The 21,977-nt window shown below is 41.0% G+C and overlaps 1 protein-coding gene across 3 annotated transcripts in view; it reads left to right on the top strand.

Annotated features, from left to right (window-relative positions):
* ano3 (anoctamin 3) overlaps positions 1 to 21,977 on the top strand; it is a 50,465-nt gene that overhangs the window by 7,914 nt on the left and 20,574 nt on the right. For 2 of the 3 annotated variants that reach the window (XM_026175590.2, XM_026175591.2), the window contains exons 2-6: positions 11,605 to 11,811; positions 19,012 to 19,142; positions 19,267 to 19,422; positions 19,514 to 19,614; positions 19,739 to 19,783. In XM_026175590.2, the coding sequence (XP_026031375.2) occupies positions 11,607 to 11,811; positions 19,012 to 19,142; positions 19,267 to 19,422; positions 19,514 to 19,614; positions 19,739 to 19,783 (638 nt within the window). In that variant the 5' untranslated portion in view covers positions 11,605 to 11,606. The remainder of the gene's footprint in view (positions 1 to 11,604; positions 11,812 to 19,011; positions 19,143 to 19,266; positions 19,423 to 19,513; positions 19,615 to 19,738; positions 19,784 to 21,977) is intronic. The other variant, XM_080303877.1, reaches the window with a different exon arrangement.

Below are 21,977 nucleotides of genomic sequence, written 5' to 3'. Positions count from 1 at the left end.
AAACCAAACCTCTGTACAATATAGGCTTGATGTTGCATATTGTATCCTGTAGCTTGTATCCATTCCCTCCTCAGGTGTGTATGCAGAAATGCAACAGAGGCTTTGCAGAAAATCCTGTCATGTAGTGGAATCAGAAGCAATCGGAGGCATAAGTGGATAGTGTGACGTTAAAGCGATGAGGACGCAGATTGGAAGAGAAAGAGGATGTTTAATCTCCTATAATGATGCAACCCAGAGGTCCTGCCAGGCTTGTATAATAGGATCCTGAATTGTGTAAACAGTGGGTAAAAATTTGCCATCTGTGCAGAGGTACGTTTACGGTCAGGCTGTCCGGCTCAACTGCACGTGACTGACAGACGTGTCCGTGGGGCTAATTATAAATGTTAGAAACCATTTATGAATTCATGTATTTCAAAGTGTTTTGCTGTTGGCATTTAAAAGTTTAATCGAAGCAGTGACCGTGCTATGTTGTTCTTTGAAACCAGACTGATTAGAGACCAAGTTTTTTTTTTTAATTGGTCATTCACCAGTTTCTCAAGCACTTTAGCTGGGATGCAAACTTCAGAAATGGGTTGATAGTTATTTAATAAAGTGGGATCACCACCTTTTTGGTAAAGGTAACACAAAAGTTCTTCTCCAAATATCAGGAACAGTATAAGAACATTTGACACTGTTTGGGCTATAATACCAGCAGTGAGATGCAAGAAATATGGAGGGAGGTTATGAAGACCTGCCGATTTTTTTTAGGATTGAGGCCTTTTACAGTCTTTAAACTTCACTGACAGAAAATACAGAAATAGAAAAAGTTTGATATTTGAGAATTTTTAGCCCTTATTTGAGCCTTTATTTTGCAAATACTAATTGTTTTGTGATGGACTCGCAGGCCTAGGCCCCTGCAGCCTTTCAGCATATGGGTCGCTTGCTCAAACAGATGACATATAGTTTTAGCTCCATTGCCTGTTTTTTAAATGCTTTTAAAGCTATTGTAGCCTAATGCCACTGTTTAACCACACGGTTCATTACACAAAAAAAGTTTGAGGGCTGAATCAATTATTAGTGCACAACAGAGTCGCCAAAACTGCAATTTTATGACAGCTGAATAAATGCACTGAATACTGCTGCGTGTTAAATCAAGCTTAGGGATGCGTTATTGCACTCTGCTGTGAATCTATCACTTGGCAGGTGTGCACTGAAAACAATCCGCCACCCTTTGCCATCTAATGGCTTTTAAGATCGTTCAAGGAAGCTGTTTGCACCAAAATTCTCATATGACTCATATCATTAGAATAGCCTTCACACCATGTTTTACTGGCTAGGCCTGATAAGGGACGGATGAATGGGAAAAGTGCCCTTGCTCTATGTGTTACGGCTCTTGTTCAGGTCCTTCTAATTAAATGAACTTTCCAAGAGGTGATACATCTTCAATGCCTGATGAAGCATTAAGCTTTAGAAGCTTAGAGTTAAGGCAATCTTAAATACTGTGAAGAAAAACAAGACTCGAAGACTCTCCGGACTTTGCTCAGCAATGTTTTAAGACTGAATTTCTCATCATCTGGAAGTGGGGAGTCATAACTGTGTATGAAAAAGAAATGTGGTAATCTGTGTGTCTTCAGTCAGTGTTTGCAGGTCTTTAAACTTAAAAAGTATTGATTTATTAAAGATGGCATCATTTTGTGCTTCAAACCAGTGTGCCATTCTCCCAGTAACTGAAATGTGTGTCTGTGGTCGTAGTGTCATTGTGTTCCTGAGGTCTGGGCAATTTCCACAGTGTGATCATCATATCGCCCCCCTGTGTGATCAGCAGTAACTGTCGCCATCATCCCTGGGGGTGTATCACAAAAAAACGCAAACGACACTCTCACCAGAACTGCTGACACACACACACACACACACACACACACACACACACACACACACACACACACACACACACACACACACACACGTTTTGGAGTTTATTTCCCACTCACAGCATGATAACAAAGAATAGAGGCTATACCAGCGGGAAAGCCTCCTTCGCATACAGTGGTGAATGATTTAATTTACTGTTGTGGATGGATATATCGGCCGGACAGCTAAAACCCTGTGAAGTCATAACATTTGCTCGGTTCTTTATTTTTCTTTGTCCCTGCATGTCTTCCTCTCTGTTTTCATATCTATAAAATGAGCAATCCCCACACACAGCAGACTCTTTGACACCTGCCTAGTTTTTGAAGGTGAAGACGGAGAATGAGCGTGTATTTCTGCAAAGGCTCAAATGCAATAAGCTTCAAATCAAGCCAGCAGACACAAACTGCACTCCTGCTGTTGTCCTGATGATGATGGATCAGTGTAACTCCTCTCCAGACGCACATTCATCTCAAAGAGGAGAGACGTGAGCTTGAACTTCTGCGTGGGTGCCCAGACAGGTTTCTGTAGCAAGTGTCAGTTATTTATATGCAAGGATGCTGACATGAAACTATAGCAGGTTAAATATAATGTGAACCTTATAATGATGATAATAATAGCTGAGTACAGTAATAGGGCTGCATGCAGAAATTTGCAGTGATTTGGAAGCTGTTACCAGTCACTCCACCCATCATCCACCCTAATGCAGAGAGCTTCGACCCATTGTGTTCCAGTGTTCACAAGCAAAACGGCTTTTTGTAGATCTGTGTCCTTTAACTTTAGCAGGCAGTTAGGTGACTACAGTATCGACAGTGTCTTACTCACCAAAAACACTCTGACATTGCACTCAGGATCATTTCCAGTTGATAGGAGGATGGAGGCAGCTGGGCAAGGTAGTGCTTCAAATGATTTCAGAATATATTCTACTGTGGCCAGGCTTCATGTCAAGTATTGTTCAAGTAAGCTTTTACCTGACACCAGGGGGAAACTGTGGACTTTCATGTGGACTTGTACAGGATATTACAGACACTGAGCAAGTCCTCTCACCGGATGTGGATGAACAAGAACCAGTCGGATAATGAACACATGTGATTTCCCTTCACAGCTCACCCTGAAAGGCTCTTTGAACCTCATGAAGTCTTTAAAACAAGACAGAGGCCCCACTTGGCTGGAGTATTGGAGTATTCTGTCTGCGCACAGGCCCGTACTTGATCTGAGCCTGCAGATTTTCTGACCTCGATCATATTTGTTTTTTTACATACTTAATGCTCCTTAGAGGAGGTGCATTTGTTCATTCCCATGTGCTGTTGCCTCGGCGTTTTACTGCAAATGTCAAGTCTGATGGTGCTTGATCCTGCAAACCTATGCATGAGTAGGTTTGAGTCATCTAGAACCGTACTGTTTATTTTGTGAGGTGTTTGGAGGAAAAGCTAATTGTGTTGGTCACAAACGTTAATCCAGGCCACAGTGGTGGTGAGGGAGAGGCCATAGTTGTTATTTCATAGTCATTTTATTATGGTAATCAAAAAAAAAAAAACTGTGTTTGTCATCAGTCATAAATGCAATTAGTTTCTAAAAAATGAAACTGATGAATGGTTTACTACATGAGCTTTTCTCGTTGCTGCCCCACTTCCGTATGTCTGTTTTATGGAGGGATTCTATTCTTGAAGTTAAACCAAGCTAAACGCTACAGTTAAGAATCACGTGGGCTTTGAAACACGCTGCCAAACTCTCGAGAGACAACATCAGTCACATTAACACAGACTTCTGAATAAGTCTGTCCCAGCAGCTAGCAGAGAGAGCACTCAGGTCACATTATTATCATCTGAACTGATTCTGTCAAGATTTTATTATATAAGAAAAACATGAAGTATTACACACCCAGAAAGTACAGTGAAATATAACATTAATGGTGATGATGATAACAAGAAACACTCCGAGAGTGCAAATCTCCCCCGGGCAGCTCACTCTCTGGGTATTCTTTACTTTTAAGGGAATATTTGTTTTCTTTGTGGTAGTGCAGGAAAATAATGTATTTTGAAAGAAACGCAGATGTGAAAGTGAGGTCAAAGGTCAAATGTGTATAAAATGCATCCTTGAATGTGATATTTAGAAACACCATATACCAACATCATTTTCTAAATGTTCCCAAACAAGCAAAGGCAGCAGAATTTCAAGCATAGCTTTAAAGATAAAAGACATTTTATGAAGATTTGAATTTATTTGACCTTGAAGAAAAGGTCAGAGGTCCAAAGTAATGTGATGCTGTTGAACGGCAGTAAGAAACATAGTTTTGAAAAGCTGTATATAGCAGTATTATCACTTTGACCATCACATCAATCTAGTGGCCTCAGATGAAAAGTCAAAGGTCAAATGTGACATGATATTTTAAATATTTCTACAATAACAGTACACACCACACTTGGTTATTCAGGGTTTTTATCCATTTTTGACCAATAAATCATTGAGTTGACATTTAAAAACAATTCACATCCTAGAAAATAAATGTGGACGTTCACGGAAGAAGAAGAAAAAAGCTTCATCATAAAAAAAACACAAACAAGGTTACATGTTCACAGTTGCAGTGATCTATAGAGATTGACAGACCACGTGACTTTCGCGCATTGCATGCCGGGAACTCGTGGCGAAACAATCCAAGTACCGCATCAAATGCAAGCATTTGCAGCACCGCAAAACATTTATTCTCCGGTTCCAATAAATTCTTGGTTTTTCTTTGCCCCCCAAAAAAGGTATGTACAAAACGAAGGAGAACAATGCCGGTCCGTACAAAGACAGACTTGATGAAAAGTCAAAGAAAAGATACGAGGAAAAAATCAAAGGAGTGAAAGGGTTAGACCCTTACGAGCACACAGAGTGGACAAAATACGTTAGCGTGCTGCCCAACTTTCACCACGCTCATATTTATAATTACACGGTTCTTGGAGTGAGTGCATACACTCATGAAGTTTAGTAACTTCAGGTCACTGCAACAAGCCCAGGTACGGACCTTGAAATACACTGTGTAGAACGAAAGACCATCGTACGTATCATAAGTTTACCAGTCTCACAAATCGTCTTCATAAATACACATTCGTTAACCGTTTATTAATAGGACCTTTGAGCTCAACGGTAATTAATTAGTAGTGGAAATAATTTCTGGTAGCATCACAGAAATGTAGCAGTGACAATAATACTGTATGCTGTAATCGTACTGGGCAATTAGTGATACAAAAAAACTGTTTTATCCTGTGAATAAAAGTATATGTTTTTGTCAATGTACCATAATAACAGAAGCGAAACGCAATATTGTGTCAGGACAATTCACTATTTATGCACAATAAACAAAGGAGCATAGCGCGACAATTTCTTATATAGGATCACCAGTCATATCTGACAATTTCAGACTTGCTTGTAACCTATATCACCAATTATGTTAAGAAAAATGACGTATTAACTACTACAAAACACTGACCTTTGTGGAAATGCTTGGAGCAGACTAACCTGTGAGCTGGAGTGTTCTGAGACGTTATATTTGGTCTTTGAATGGCTGCAATCCAGGCCATCCGTCGCCTCTTTGTTACTTCGGAAACATGGCTCGAACAATTTCTCCTCAACGACGTAATCCGATAACAACCGATCTCTTTACCCCTCGGCTTTCCGTGGCTGTCATGCGACCGGCTATTGCAGTTAATAATACAACAGCTTCTTGCCATTTTTTGTGTTTCTTTTTATCGCTGTATAACTGATTTCAATTGAAAGCCTGCGTGCGCTAGTACCTCTTGCCACGAGTTCCCAGAATTCTTTGCGGTTTTACCCCTGAATGACGTCACATTTTCAATCTCTATTCTGACCAACTCTCTGTGAGAGAGAGGGTTTGACAGCATTTATCCAGTGCCTGACGTCTGGTCTGAGTTTTACTTTGTTTTGCTTTTAGAGATGAAATAAAAGAAGTGCCTTCGGGTGAAGTGTATTTTCCTTTTGAGATACTCCTGCTGTTTTTTCATCGGAGGCCACACATAGCACTTAACCAAAGTGATTGTGTGTCAAATGTGAATAGAGAAAAAAATAATGAAAAACTCAATTATCTATAAATCACCACGTCTTGAAAAAAATATATTAACTAAACATCATGAAGAAAATAATGGTGATCCAGCATGGAGGAGTGACTCGCTTTGATAATGTAAAAAGTGTTATCTTAGGATGCAATGAAAATGTAAACTAATCAATATGGAAAAAATCGAATTTTTAAATGTAATTTGGTCTAATTAATATTTTTCTTTTGTAATCTGATGACACAATCCAAGTGATGTTTAATCCTTAAGTACCTAACCCCAGCATTGTTTGAAAAGGCCTTGATGCAGTGTTCCTAATTTGAAAGCTGTGACAGCGAAAGTGTTATAAGCTGAACAAGGATGAATAATTCAAAGGGTAAAGCAAGGAAACTTAGAGGCATGATGGGAAACAGCCCACTGACCTGAATTCTCTTTGTGCAACATCCTTTCACATAAAGCCTCAATGCCTCATAGCCCTTTTCAGTGATAGCGGACAAAAGTGACTCAAAGTGACATCCCGCAGAACTTTACGTCTGTTTCACCGCACTGTTTTTAATATCTCACTGCTTGTACCTGATCATCAAATCCTTGCTGTTTTTCAAATCAACCGCTTGCTCTTCCAGCTGGCTCAGAGTAGAATCGCTGCATTCACACCTAGACACAGTGCTGTGAAGCTGTCAGGCGTACGCCAGACTTATCATATTATGACAGAATTAATCAAGAGGAGCATAACGATCTGATAATCATCCTCCTTTCTTGGCTTTAGCATTTGTCACTAACATTTGGAGGCAGTAATAGAGTACACAGTATACGATCAAACAGGCACATGTATACGGTATCATACCCACACACATGGACAGACCTGAAAAATCCTTTTAATCTCACATTAAAAGACCGTCATGGACAAGCTGCACAGGAGAGATCCAAATCCCAGATCACGACCCTCCCTGAAGCTCGTCCAGCTCCACGTCAGATGAGCCTGAGTGGGTGTTTGCGAGAGTGCACAGAAACTGTCTTAGAGACTTTGTTGTATGCTGATGCAGAGAGAATTTGGAGGTGTTTTTTAACCTTATCACCTCACAGCGAGCGTCTTTTTCTCTGAATAGTGGGCGAGTCCCGTACAAAACTCGGACGTGCACACATGCACGCACAGTCTGAGCATGCACATGGGATTAACTTTCTCCTCACAAACCAGTTTAAGCCAGAACACAGCGAGATTAAGCATTACTAGATGAACCCCTTTTATATTTATGTCTTACACGGTGCACCGTCTTCAGATGCTCTGACAACAGAGTACATAGATTCATCGTGCATGACAAAATTGGGCCAATATTATTGATCAGGCCAGTGATTGTCATATAACTATTATCATATCCCTAATATCCACAGAGTCTGATTTGAATGGTGCTTTTATCATCTCTAAATCATCTCAATTTCCACAGAAGCAATTTCACACAACACCAACTCCAATTTGTGGGTCTATTTTAAACTTTGAGGACCCATCGAGACCACCAAGCAGTGCCCCCGCAGACCAATTAGCTCACTTTGCTCTGACGTATCATCTCAGACATGTTGAGTCTTGCTGCTGTCTTTTAAAATAATCGGGACATTGTTTGACTTTTTTAACCTTTATGCATAAACATAAGCGATTCAACACAGAGTCAGCTTATTGGACAGTTACATTGTATAAGGATACAGCCACTCTTTAATCTAATCCACTGTGACCAGTACACTTTAGGCCTCTAGCCACTTAAGCTCTCAATGATTTACTCCAGTCATAAAGCAAAACACGCGCTGAGCCTTTTTGCTAACCGGACCGTAAAAGCTCTGTTTTCTTTTTAAATGTTAGTGCAGATGTAATTGTCACAAGAAGTCTCCCCACAGAAAAAAGTGCTTGACAACCTACAGCTCTGAGTTGATTAGAAATATCAAAAGTCCTTCCAGAAACAAGTCTTGTCACTAGTCTTGCCATCTTGAAATGCCTCTGGGAACTTAGTTGCTCAGTTATTTTGAAGCATTGCCTTTTAGTGGCCACTGGGACAACTTGTATAGGATCACCAGTCATATCTGACACTTAAAAAGTTTGAAAACTTTTCCCCAAAATAATGTTTTAAAACTTGGAAGTTGTGCCTCTACAACTGTCTTTTGAATTGATTTATCCCACAGATTTCAGTCTCTGCATGTAATGACTCTCTCTGATAATGCCTCTGATGAAACTGACTGAAACGTTAAGCGTGCCAAGGAGGAACCTTTGTGATCCCATGTTGTTATGAGCCTGAGGACAAATTACATGATGAAAACAAAAAAATAATTTCCAGCCCCCATGTCGTGTTTTTGCTGACCATTCAGAGTTATTTTTAAATCCCCGCTCTTGAATGGAGTGGATTTTAAACTGTAAGCACAATTTTTCTTTAATGCATTGAAGTTTTTCACTTTAATAATTCATTGTAGATGTTAGCTAGAGCTTACGACTTTCATTCATTTCATATCTGCGGGTTATTGGGGGAACGAACACCATGATTGGCCGACAAGCTTGCATATTAAACTGGCTTTATTCTCACTCAGTGCTGAAAGATCCCGTGATGGTTGGCTGAATGTTAAAAGCATCAGGGGTCATTAAGTTGTTTCCGATTCGAAGCTTGCATTTTTGTTTTATTTTCCCTTTGTCTTTGGAGCTGGGGATTAATGCTGCACATTTACAGTTAAATTCATTAACTGTAAAAAATGAAGAGCAACAGGATGCTTTAAACTTTAAAAGGAGAAACTATAACATACAACTTTGCACCGGGCTATAACCTTTTAAAGTTGGGCCCTTGGTAGAGCAGCCACTGTGGCCTGATTTACCAAAATGACCCTTGTTTATATAAAGCAGTCTGCTGCCTTAGCCTACGGGGCAAAGGCAAATTTTTCAGACTCCAGTGTTGCCAGCATATCTCCAGATAGTTAAAAAATGGATGTCTGGCTCAAGACATCCTGCCGCGTGCATTAGTCATTGTTTACAAATGCAGATGATTTCAAAAATCTTATAAGAGGCGAAACTGTTGTCATGCAGCAGCAAATGGATTTCAGATTGTATATCAGCAAATTCAATCCCTCTTTTGCTTTCTACATAACTCGCTTCAGTCCAAACTCTGAATAATCCATTCAAACGTTTTATTTTTTACACTCCTACATTTTTCTATTTCATCCATAAAAACTACAAGTAAATCCTTCTTAAACCTCATCACTGATTTAAATTTAGTCTACAAGCAGACTCTAAACAGAAACCAGGTCTGATACCAAGCATCTTGTAAATTCTGCATATTCGCATGTAAATATCTGTTTATTAAAATTGTGCAGACCAGTCCAGAAGAAAAAAAGAATCAATTAACTTAAAGTGGTGCTCTTTCATTAACAGACTATATTTAAACAATACTAAGCATGCTAATAGTGGAAATTTGGTCTCCAGCTGCCTCCAAGCTTTCCTCCTCGTTATGTCATCAAGGAAAGCCCACACCACATGGGGGTCAGTTTGGTCCTTCCTGCTTTTAAACCAGAGAAAGTGCGGCCTAGAAAACAGGTGAGAAACACGAAAATGAATTAAAATCTTCTTCAAGATCTCATATATGACCCTGTGTTCAGCATAACACTCACAGGTTTAAATGCTTAACCTTCAGCACGATGGAAGGATGAGGATGACTGCGGTCGACGAACACTGCGTGCCACGTCCTCTTTAATTTACAGGGCCTCCCCATGACAAACCCATTCAGCTCAATGTCATGAAAATGAATTATTGAACAGCTTGCAGCTCGGGCCCTCACTGTACAGAGAGTAAATGATCAATTCATGTTTCACTTGAATGTTTCAGGAAGGTCAGTGAGTGAATTCATCACTGGATGTGAAAAGAAGTCACGTTCCCGTCTAAAGACAACGCCTTAATTTTGTTAATAAATAAGTCAGGAGCTGCAGAGCTGAGGCTGAAGGTCATTTACAGTGTTCTGTTTCAACTGATGGTAATTCATTATTCTCATTAACTTCTCTCTTTACAGTTCATCGTCACAGTGATGAATATTCTGTTAGCGCAAAGCTAATCGGGGTGTAGAACAAGTTAATGTTATTAAATGTTTATTTGTTCAGGCGGTTGGAGTGCTAAGGCACTGCTGGTCTCGAGGTACTGGAGTGCGTCATTTGATGGAAATGAGGGAGTGCTGATGGTTTTAATGCACTATGAAGGACAGACATTATCAGTGGAGCCCATAAAAAAGTGGACCTTTTGACAGAGATTTCTCCTTTCTTTTGTTTTGTTTTTTCATCCCCTCTCATGATTTCAGGGCGCTCAGTTTTTTTTTTAAATGTTTTGTTGTTATTATTACTGGTCATATATGCTGTTTTGTAAGATACAAGCAAATATAAAAATGGTGAATGCAAAGCAGATACAAGCAAGGAAGTAAAATGATAAGATGAATATTTTATATAAACTTGTAGCAGGTTGACTAACTCTCGTGTTGCCTCAGTGATGATTCATGATCTGCTTTCCATGGGGAGTTTGCATGTTTGTGTTGGTGTTGCTTTTCTATGGGTGCTCTGGTTTCCTCCCACAGTCCAGAGACAAACACTTTAATTAAATGTTGATTCTGAATTGGGCTGTTAGTCATGTGATGTAGCTGTTAAAGGTGTAACCCTACATCTTGCCTAATGTCAGCTGGGATAGATTTCAGCCCCACTGTGACCCTGGTTGGATAAATGATTAAGAAAATGGATGGAAACCTGATAGGAAACAGCGGAAAGAAACTCATTAATGCTATAATTGATGTACAGCATGTCAAGTTCTTCTTACTTTAACATCTTACCAGGGGTGTTATTTTACTGTTTATTGACTTCAGCTGCTTTATTGAAGAGATAATCCAGTCATGCGGTGTTTATTATATTATATAAAACTGGCTGACCCAGAAGAGCTGGATTTATTAAAGAATTATCCAAACTGATGCAACATCAAATGTCCAAACTGAAATGCCATCATTGTGGTGATTTCCACAATGTTGTACAAGCATTGAAATTGGAGAACAGCATTACATGACTGTTGTCCACTTAGCCATAACAAGTAAGCTTACTTTCTGTTGAGCGGTGCGCCTTTCATATTTTCTTATCACTTTCTCATTCATTAGCTACTATGCTACCAGCTGTCAACATGTAATCTAACGGTGTGAGTTGTGAGCAGACCTCTTCCCTGATTATTTTCAGAGACTTTCGTGGTAATACGTGTAACCATCACATACCACATGGACTTTAGAGTACCACTTTTGTAGTATTGCTGACTTATAATGAAGTGCTGATGTAGTGGTGAGTAGTTCTCTCTGCATAATTTTTGTTTTTTTGATGTCTCTTTGAGAGCTTCATCAACGAGCGCAGCCAAAGCCAATCCATCCTTTAATGCAAGTGCATCTGATTAAAACATATTTGTATTATTCTATTTGCCGTATATAGAAATATAAATTTCACAGTGGATCTGTGTATAAATTGTACAATATGACATAAAACTAAGTGTATAAAACACTTTCTTTTTCTCCATGAGCTATTCTGAAAAACTCATGCATGGAATTTTTTTAGGCTTGAGAGATTTCTGACTGCTCTTCTTTCTTTTAAGCAACTATTGGCATGAACTTTTCCTCCGTTTCTTTTTCCTCAGGCATGCACACAAGCATCAGCGAGATCCTGAAGGAGAAGAGCCTAAAGCCATCTCGCCGCAGTCTGCCCTGCCTGGCCCAGAGTCAGACTCATCCAACCAACCTCAACCACTTCCTGTCTGTGCCTCTGAGCCCGGAGCCTAAACCAGAGGTTGAGGGTCTGAGTCAGAGCATCAGCACTTCCTGCAGCCTCCTCCCCCCACAGACAGGTCAGTCCGCTGTCAGTAACTCACATGTTTTCTATACTCATTAGTGGACGAGATGCTTCAGTTATTAGAGAGCGCCTACATCAATTTAAATTGATCTTGCGAGATATTGAAGCTCACCATGAAAGTATGTGCACACTTTAGCATTACAATATCATACAACTGTAGGTTTAATCACTGTGTCTTGTTTGCTTTTAATTTGTGACTTCTGCTGTTCTTTGCTGGCCAAAAAGAAATAAATAAAAAAAAATAACTTGAAATAAGAAATTCTTGTTTTTGTTGACGAAGCTTTATTTTTTATTTTAATTTTTTTAAAGATCCACAGCAATCATGGTCTGCAGGGCCTCCTAATAAATATACAGTGGAGGAAATAATTTCTTGATCCGGTTAATGTGCTTCTTCTTTAGTCACTCGTTTGTTTTTTGGTGGTATGATTGCATGTTTTGGATCACTGTTGTGCTAGAAGACCAAGAGTTCTGGCTGAGGGAAGGAGGTTCTCTTCCAGGATTTTATGGTACATGGCCCCGTCTAATGGCCCCACAGTGACGTACAGTTATCACGTACTCTAGCACAAGAACGGCCCAAAAACATAACGTTTACATCTCCATGCTTGATGGGGATAGTGTTCTTTGGGTTTATACTCAGCATTGCTCTTCCTAAAGAATTATTTCCCCCAGTGTAAGTGTTTTCTGTGAAGTAATTGTGTTGTATACATCACAGGTTGTATAATATTTCCAAAAAAACAAAAGCCTCTGAAATGTTTTCACCATTATCGCCTTTCATTGTCTGAATGGCATGTTTAATTATTTTCTCCGTACTGTGGACTGATTGTATTGAACTTTAGGTTCAACAGGAATTGAGCTGGTCACTACACGGATTTTTATATTGATGGTGGTACTTAAGGTTTGTGTGTAATATTGATGGAACAGATTGTGTTAATGCTGCAGGGGATTTAGAAAACACTGCGCAAAGTCGCAGCTGCTGGGAGCACGTTCCGAGGGAATGCGATAGCATGGGAAAACGCTGGTAATATAAATACAGTATATTATTGTTATGGGCCAGTACCACGGATGTGCCTGCTGGAGACGAAAATTACTCGGTCTCATTAACAGCTTCAAGAATATTTAGAGGCCACAGACGGTGAGAGTGCTATTTTTTTCACAGCATGAAAACTAGTGCATGCAGCACTTCAGCATATTGGTATTTTCCTGACCTTGAAATGCCCTTTGTCTGCATACTTGTTATTTTGGTGCGGAGTGCAGTGTGCAAAAGTGGGACTTGATATAAGAATTACACACTGTCTGCACGAGGTGTTTCTATTCTGGTGTAAACCGTCTCTTCGTGTGAGGAGCAGGTCTGAATTTTTTTTTTTCCTTTTTGGCTCAGAGTGCAGACAGAAGGAGAGAGTGTAGACAGAGCAAAAAGCAGGAGCTGGTAAACAAGGAAGATCATCCATCAACAGTTTCCCACCTGTGGAAAGTGACAGATGTTTTTCAGTGGTTCTCAAGCTGGAAGACAAACTGCTAGAGAACTGAAAATGTACAGCGGGTTATATTTTACTGCTATTGTTATCATTTTATCGCACCTTGAAACAGGAACTACAGGCATAAAAATCCACACAATTTTTATTTGAATGAGAACTTGAACAGTGCCCACATTATATAAAGACAATTAGATCACACTTCACCTTAAAGGGACACATTCTGCTCATTATTCCACCTCCTTACGTGTACAGAATGGTGACAACTGCACGCTCAAGAAACCCTGCAGCACCTGTGGTGAGCCACTTTGGTCCTTCGAGCTGGATATGCCGCACCTGCATGACATGGCTTCCTCCAGAGAGCAGGATGATGCACGAAGTCCCAGTCCTAGCAGGATCCATCGAATCCCTGGACATCTGGTGGACTATGAGTTGTCCTACCATATCCGTGGGCCAAGGCTGTCACCCAATCTAACAGAGGAGGTTATGATGGCACCGTCAGACTCCCACTACACAAGGAGGCCGGATGTGGAGGAGATAAGATGGCGAAGAATGGAGGATTGTCTGATTAATATCCAGCATCAGATGCGATCTCTGCAAGTGACTGTAGCAGAGTCCCGCGACCTTAACAAACGTGTGCAGCGACTTGAGCGGCTCACCTCTCCAGTGCCAAAGGGGATATTAATGGAGGTGGAACCAATGGCTTCAGCTGTCTCTACACCAAATCCTACAGCCAGGGAGCCCGAATCAATTCAGGAGGGGGAGAGAATTACAGAGCCCATCCGTGTGATGTCAGCTCCTTTAGCCCCAGTCCCTGGCACTTCCACTGCACACGTTGGGCCACCCACAGTGCTCTCTATGGATAGATCAACGTCTGCCCCGAGATTCACTTCGCCATGTCCTTACTATCTTCTCACACCAGTGCATCCAGCGACTCCTGCTCCACCTGCTGTAGCCAGCACTGTAGCTCCACCGGCAATACAGATGTCTGGGCCTCCTGTGCCATCGCAGACACCTCAACCAGACCCTCCCTTAGTGGCTGAGCCAGCCACTATGCAACCTTCTACTGCAAAGGAGGATTTCACTCGGGGTTTTGAGCCATGGATCCCCCCACTTTGCCCTCTTCCTCAACAGCCTCGATATGCTTCATTCCAGCCTGTGCTATCTGCACAGGAGCTTAGACCTCAGCCAGGTATGCCCCCAGCAGCAAACCACGTGAGTTCAGAACCCAGTATGTTGGAAATGTTGATTGCATCATTCTATGGCCTCCCTAAGCCCAAGCTCACTGTTTTCAGTTCTGGGAAGGAGAGTGACTTTGCCTTACTGAAGAAAGGACTGGATAGTGTTCTTGGGCCTCACAAGCACTTGTCCGAGGATTATAAGTATCAGATCTTGCTAGATCACTTGAAGTTCCCAAGTGCATTCCAAGTGACTAAATGCTACATCCATGACCCAACTCCATATACTAGTGCAATGAGGGCTCTTGAGCAGAAGTATGGTCAGCCAAGACAACTGGTACAGAGTGAACTCAGCGATATCCTGTGCAAACCCAAGTTGGCCTCTGTTTATTATGGACCTGAAACCACAGCCACCAAACCACCTGCTGTGGCCCATCCAGGTCCAAAGGCTGTTGCGATGCAGAAGAAAAGAGAACGTTTCAAGCCTTACTACCCTTTCTGTGAAGGGACAGAGCATTACTGGAGTGGATGTAATGAGTTCTCCCGGCTGGATGTGGCTGCGGTTTGGACTGGATCAGAGATAAGAATAAATGTTGGAGGTGTGGCCGGAACCATTCTGCTGACAACTGCACGCTCAAGAAACCCTGCAGCACCTGTGGTGAGCAACACCTCCTTGTATTACATAGCCTCGCCAAGGCTAAAGAGCAGAACCTCAGTATCCTGACCATGTGCACAGCATCCAGTGTCATCTATGTTGACCATCCCAGTCACTCTGGGAGAGTGATGTTGAAGGTGGTAAGAGTTCAGGTCCGCAATGGGAAGAAAACCATGGACACCTATGCTGTGCTGGATGACGGTTCAGAGAGAACCATAATATTGCCTGCTGCTGTGAAGTTCCTCGGCCTAGCCCCAACAGACGAGGCTCTGGCCCTCCGAACCATCAGACAGGATGTCCTGCAGCTGCATGGGGGAAGCATATCATTGGAGGTGTCCACTAAAGCTAAGCCGAAGGTGAGGCATCAAATACTAAATGCATTCACAACAAAACAACTGGTTCGGGCGGAGCAATCTAGCCCAGTGGAAACACTCAAAAGGAAGTACAGTCACCTACAAAGACTTCCCTTCACAGGTTTCAGCAAGGTGAAACCTATGATCCTGATTGGATCAGATCACCCGCACCTTATCACTCCAGTATACCCGGTGCTTCGTGGACCACCTGGAGGGCCAGTAGCAGTCTGCACAGAGCTGGGGTTGATGCTGCAGGGACCTGCCAAGAGTCTTCCTCATCCAGCCGCTGGACAGGCATGCTTGCACTCATCATTCATCCCACAGACTTCAGAGCTCTCCAAAGATGTTGAGAGGCTATGGCAGCTTGATGTCCTCCTGTTTAGGAATGAAAAGGAGGTCACCAGGTCAAAGGAAGACCAGCAGGCAATCGACATTCTTGAATCAAGGACAGTCCGCATACAGGTAGAGGGAGTCCACCGATATGCTACTCCCTTGCTTCGCCGCACGGAGTTTACTCAGGTGAAGGCACCTCAAGAAGCTGTCATGGCTCTTCTGAGGGCCAATGAGCGTCGGCTATGAAAACTGGAGAAGGCGGGCTATCCACTTTGTACAGAATGGTGTACGTCAGTTTAATGCTGGGTGGTGCTGCAATAGTAACTATCCTCGGTCAGAAGGAGAGGCTGACATCCAGGGATTAGATTACCGCAGGTGGAGTTTATTGGCGGTCAGATGGATGGTACAGGGAGGTATGGCATACAGTAGGAGGATGTGGGGGGGTAATATGGTGTGATTTGTTTATGTGACGCACACCATCCCCAACAAATACAGGATGGGCTATTTGCTTTCCTTCCCAGCAGCTCTCTCCTCAATCGTTAGCCCAGGAACGAACGAAGACCATCTAGCTCAGAAATCCCATGAATCCCATCACTGCCCAGAGGCCACTGGGTAATGTAGTTCACACTAACACACTGGCTTTTCTACATTAAGTCTATTGTTTGACTCTACTCTGCATTATTAACAGTCCAAAGTAATCCTTACTTATCTCAGACTGGTTCTTGGTGCAACACCTCAGTTAATACACTCACAGAAAGAAGCTATTTTACCTCTCTTCCCCCTGTAACAGTACACCTGACAGAAAACAGGGAGAAACATAACCGGTCCCCCTTAAAGATAAAAAGGTTTTGACAGTTAACATCACATTAAGTAGCAAGTATTTCTGCTCATCTGTATTATAATGATATTTTTTCCAGATGTGAAATAAAATAGATAAATCCGCTCGCTTTTTACTTCTGAGCCTCTTCATGAATCATCGCAACTGATCAGCTTCAAATATTCATATTAGTTTCACAGTGTAATTGGACATCTCGTCTCCTTTTGGATTTGTTTTACTACCAAATATTAGCCAGACGTCAGTCATTTTTCAACACAATACTTTTATTTCTAAATGATAAAAAAAACTACAAATATTAACTTTAATTGTGGGGAAACTTTAAACTAGCTGCTTTGTTAGGTACATCTTACAAAGTACTGAGTGTGGACCCCCTTTTTCCTTCAGAGCTTCCTTAATTCATTATTGCGTATATTCATAAAGGTGCTGGAAACATCCAACACATCCCCAAGGTGATCTATTAGATTGAGATCTGGTGATTGTGGGGGCGTTTTGAGCACAGTGAACTCGTTGTACCAGTTTGAGTTTTGTGACATGATGTGTTGTCCTGGTGGAAGCATTATCCACTGTGGTCATAAAGGGCAGGCTGTGGTGGTTAAACAATGCTCAGTCGGTACTAAGGGAGCCTAAAGTGTGCCACAAAATTATGCCACCATGAGCGTGAACTACTGATTTAAGGCAGAATGGATCCATGCTTTCATGTTGTTTATGATAAATTCAGAGCCTACCTTCCCAACACTCCTGCAGAAATTGAAACTCATCAAATCAAGCAATGTTGTTCGAGTCTTCTCTTGTGCACGTTTGGTGAGGCTGTGCAAGCTATATCCTTGGTTCCCTGTTGTTAGCTGACAACAGTGACTTTCTGTGTTGTCCATCTGCTTCTCTGTGTTCAGAGATGTTCTGCATACATTGATTGTAACGAGTGGCTATGTCAGGTATTGTTGCCTTCCTGTTAGCTCAAAACAGTCTGGCTATTCTCTTCTGTCATCACCACCCAGAGAACTGCTGCTCACTAAATATTTTCTCTCTTTCGGTCCATTTTCTGTAAACCCTGGAGACAACTGTATGTGAAAATCCCATTAGATCAGCTTTTTGTGAAATACTCAACCCACCTTGTCTGGCACCAACAACCATGCCACATTCAAATCACCTTTCCTCCCTCTGTTATTTGGTTTGAACTTCAGCAGAAGGCACACTCTACACCTGCCCCACTTCATTAACAAGCAGTTGAGCGGGTGTACCTAATAAAGTGAGTATAAATAGAGAATTAAAACAAACTGTATACAAACTGTGTACACCAGTAGGTGTAAAGAAGGTTGTCAATTTAGCTCCTCTTTCTGGACTAGATTTGTAGACTTGGGAAGAAATGCTTTAATACTATTATAGTTTCATCCTGTTTGTGCTGGGGAACAGATATTTCCTTCCATAACCTCCCTGCATTCGACATCTGACACATGTGAAGGTGAGCTGAAAACGTGGAGGTTGTTAGCCACAGCAGGTATAAATGAACCCTATGCTTCTTTTTTTTTTCCAAACACTGAAGTTTTGGCTCATTCTGATCGCTATAAAAATCCAGACGAAAACTCCAGGTCACAGGAGCAAGGTTAGCTACAGAAAAATAAGTAGAACCCATACAGCAGCATTGCTTCTCTTAATATGGATTTCTTATACTTGGTTTCTGCACATCAGTATCAAACAATACACTACACTGATAAGGAGGTAAAGATACAGCTGCCTGAAGAAATTAGCTAATGAGCTGTCACATGTACCTGAGAAAGTATAACTTGTGCTGTGCTGTGCTGTGAAATGCCTCATCTCCCATGTCACACAATTACAGAGCTTGTATTATGAAGTTTAGATTGTGTCATAACAACCCACACAACAAGTATTTCTTGAGACTAATAAATCATTTTGTTTTGCACAGCAAATACATTTGCCCTCATAAAATGGTGAGCTGAAAAGCTAACACACATTTTGCTCCAGATGAATAATCAGCAAGGCAAAAAAAAAAAGCAATGCTGGGACATTTAGAAAATGAATTTATGGCACAATATTTACTGTTTATATTGTGTGGGCTGGACAAAATGTTATTTGGTTTGCACATATCAAGGCAGGAAATAAGATTGGGGCTTTTTAAACGTCGGTGCTCGGATCTGTTAAATTGCATCAAGGTGCCGTTTTCAACCTGACACCCACGTTTAAATAAGTTAGCTCTTAGCGAAATAAAAATCTAATGTCAGCGTTGGCAGCCAGATTAGGGAGAATATTGACTTTAGCAAGAACAAAGACCTATTGCACTTCAGGTACTCTTAGTTGTTTCTTACCAGTTCAGTAGTGTTTTTATTGGTCCTGCTGTGACTTGTGTGCAGCAGAGGATGGCAAGGATCACTTTGTGGAGGAGTCTGAAGTGAGTACGTGTGAAACGAGGGCAGACGAGTCATTTCTGCTGCAAAAGCCTGTCACCCGTGCTAAATTAGAGGCCCGGACAGATTCAGTTCAGGTAACACACTTTCACTGATCCACCTGAATCATCACAAAATGTAAACTGATGATGTTCCAAGTTATTTTGGCATTAGCACACTGAGAAGCAGTCCTTTGTGTTGGATAAAACTTTGTTGTTCCAGAGAAAGAAACCAACGGATTCATCCGGGCTCTTTTTCCGAGATGGTAAAAAGCGCATCGACTACATCCTGGTTTATAAGAAGTCGAGTCCACAGGTGGAGAAGAGGTGCACGTTTGAGAAGAATTTACGAGCTGAAGGTCTGATGCTGGAGAAAGAGGTAAATATACCCGGGAGACTTTTAGTTGCTTTATTATTTACTTAAATCTCCCTTGTTCTCAGTTCCCTGCACTCCTTTTTTGTTTCGAAAGCCTTCCTTGACGAACAACGACATCATGTTTGTGAAGATCCATGCTACCTGGGACACGCTTTGCAAGTACGCTGAGCAGATGAATATCCGAATGCCTTTCAGGTAAATAAAGAATGAACCTTTTAACTCTGAAAAAACATAAAAGTAGATCTTTTTGTTGTTGTTTTTTAAGCCACAAGCAACTTTACACAGTCTTTCTAACCTATATTCTTGTCTGTTATTAAAGAAAAAAATGCTACTTTACAGACTGGAAGAGCAAAACCTTGGGCAGGTAAGTCGATTTAAGGAATAATTTACTCTGAATACATCGGTGTCTCTAATCAAATCCATAGGCATAGGTGTGTCTGGGGGATTCAGTAGTAAGTTGGATGATGGACTGAATTTATGAGTCTGTGAGGAACAGAGACGGTGGAAGATTGAGTAAGCCTGTTTTTGTCCTTTTGCAGCCCTCATAGTGATAAAGTATGTGAAAGTTGAGTGTACTGTACATATAGAGTATTTATAAACATTGGAATTTTAAAGTTGGAAGGTATGCAGTAAAGATGAGTTGCAATAAATAATTGAAAAGGAAAGCTTTTAACAATAATTAACAATATCAACTACTATTCTTAACTGATTAAGTGCGGTACTTAATTTTTCAGGGTTTTCCAAATACATGGCCTTTTTTATTTATTTAAAAAATAATGAGTTTACGATACAGCACGTTTTTAAAGGTCCAGTAAAGCAGCTCACCCAGTTCTGACTGCTTTTCTATAAAATACTCTTCATAAAAGATAAAATGGAGCCCCACAGACTTATTTGCATGCTATTTTTAGAGAGCCGCATTTGCACTTTGATGTGGTGTTCAAGTGTTGTCCAAGTTCTTTGAAGAACTCCAAATTTCCATTTCCTCTTCTCACTGGAAAGCAGACAGAAATAACCAGAAACTGAAAGAAAATGTGGTAGAACACTGTTTTAAAAACCACCATACTAAAAATCAAAACACCTGGTTCTTAGATTTTTGTACACCAAACTTATTTTCCCAGTCATGTAAAGGTCGCATCAAATTGCTGGATAGATCATCAGTATCTGGTTAATCACTCGTGAATGAGTCGTGCACAGCCATAGTTTTCATTAAATGCAAATGATTCTCAACTGATGGTCAAATATATTGATTTACAATATTTCCTTTAAAATATATACTCACTCATTCAGCAAAATGTTTGATAACTTTAGTCATGGCTTATTTGTTATAATTATTTAACATTATGGAGAAATGCATAAAATTTGAAAGCTATTTTTTCAATGGCTTTACTCACTTGATGAGAAAGAACTAAAATGATACTTGAGCAACAGCAAAGTGGACACTTAATGTCTGAGCTATGAAAGGGCCTTTGTTAAGCTCTGTAAAGGTAACATTTAGTGAAGTGTGATACTGCTGGTGGTGGAGGACTGTTCGCTTCAATCCATTAAACTATGAACATGCTGGGAGTGTTGTCGTTGCTGTTGTTTTGCTGTTTTGAACACAGCTTATTAGCATAGCTGAACAAGGCTAAGTGGACCTGACACACTAACTGCAGTATAAGTGCCCGCTTTAGTGTTTTATTCTACTTAAATGCCGACTGCGTTGTAGCCATAAACTAACACAATGACATATGATAGACAGACTGTAGTCAGTAGAAAATTAAAGAGGTTGACCGTAGTCTGATAACTGCAGGCTTGTTTTGTTACGCTTTCACATACCGTGTATACACACTAACCGCACGCACAAAAATCAGACAATATCACACGGACAGACAAGAATCACTCGCCCACCTGTCCAACTGAGAACAAAGCACTTCAGGGAACTAAATTAAATCTTGTGTGAGAGCGATCTTAGTCATTGTGAAGAAAGAGGATCATTATGTTTTCCTCTGCGCTCCTGCAGGCTTTCGCTAAGCTGTTGTTCTTAAAAGAAAAATCTACCCGAGCAGTAAATGAGCTTTATGTGTTAACTAATGGTTTGTCTCTAACTCACATTTCTGTAATGCCGAACAAATGGGCTGTGGCGACTGCTTGTTGGTTTGATATCAGTATCTTTACATACAGTACCTGGAGCCTTCATAACAACACATTAAACACTATCTGTCAGCAAGTACGTTTTGCAGCAGAATTGCTATTTGTATTTATTTAATGCATACAAGAACAGCAGCCTCACAAATTACTGGAGGCCTCTCCAACAAATCTGGAGAAGGATGCATTGCCAAGCGAGCAGATTTTTAGCTGCATAGCAGAGTCACTGAAAGAGTGTCTGTCTGAAGGCTGATCAAACACTTGTCCAGACTGAAGGATTGTCAGGACATTTTGTACAGAAACTGATGGCTGCCTGAGGATAATTCCTGCTGGGACTGATATTAAAGTCAGATACATTTTATTAATAAAGCCTGGTATCAAAAACTGTGATGTCCTCTCTACCCTTAGATCCTTACATCTGTTTCTTTTTGCAG

The sequence above is a fragment of the Astatotilapia calliptera genome, chromosome 7 (genome assembly GCF_964374335.1).
Source record: "Astatotilapia calliptera chromosome 7, fAstCal68.1, whole genome shotgun sequence".
NCBI classification, from domain to species: Eukaryota; Metazoa; Chordata; class Actinopteri; order Cichliformes; family Cichlidae; genus Astatotilapia; species Astatotilapia calliptera.
This window is presented reverse-complemented; position numbering and strand designations above follow the sequence as displayed.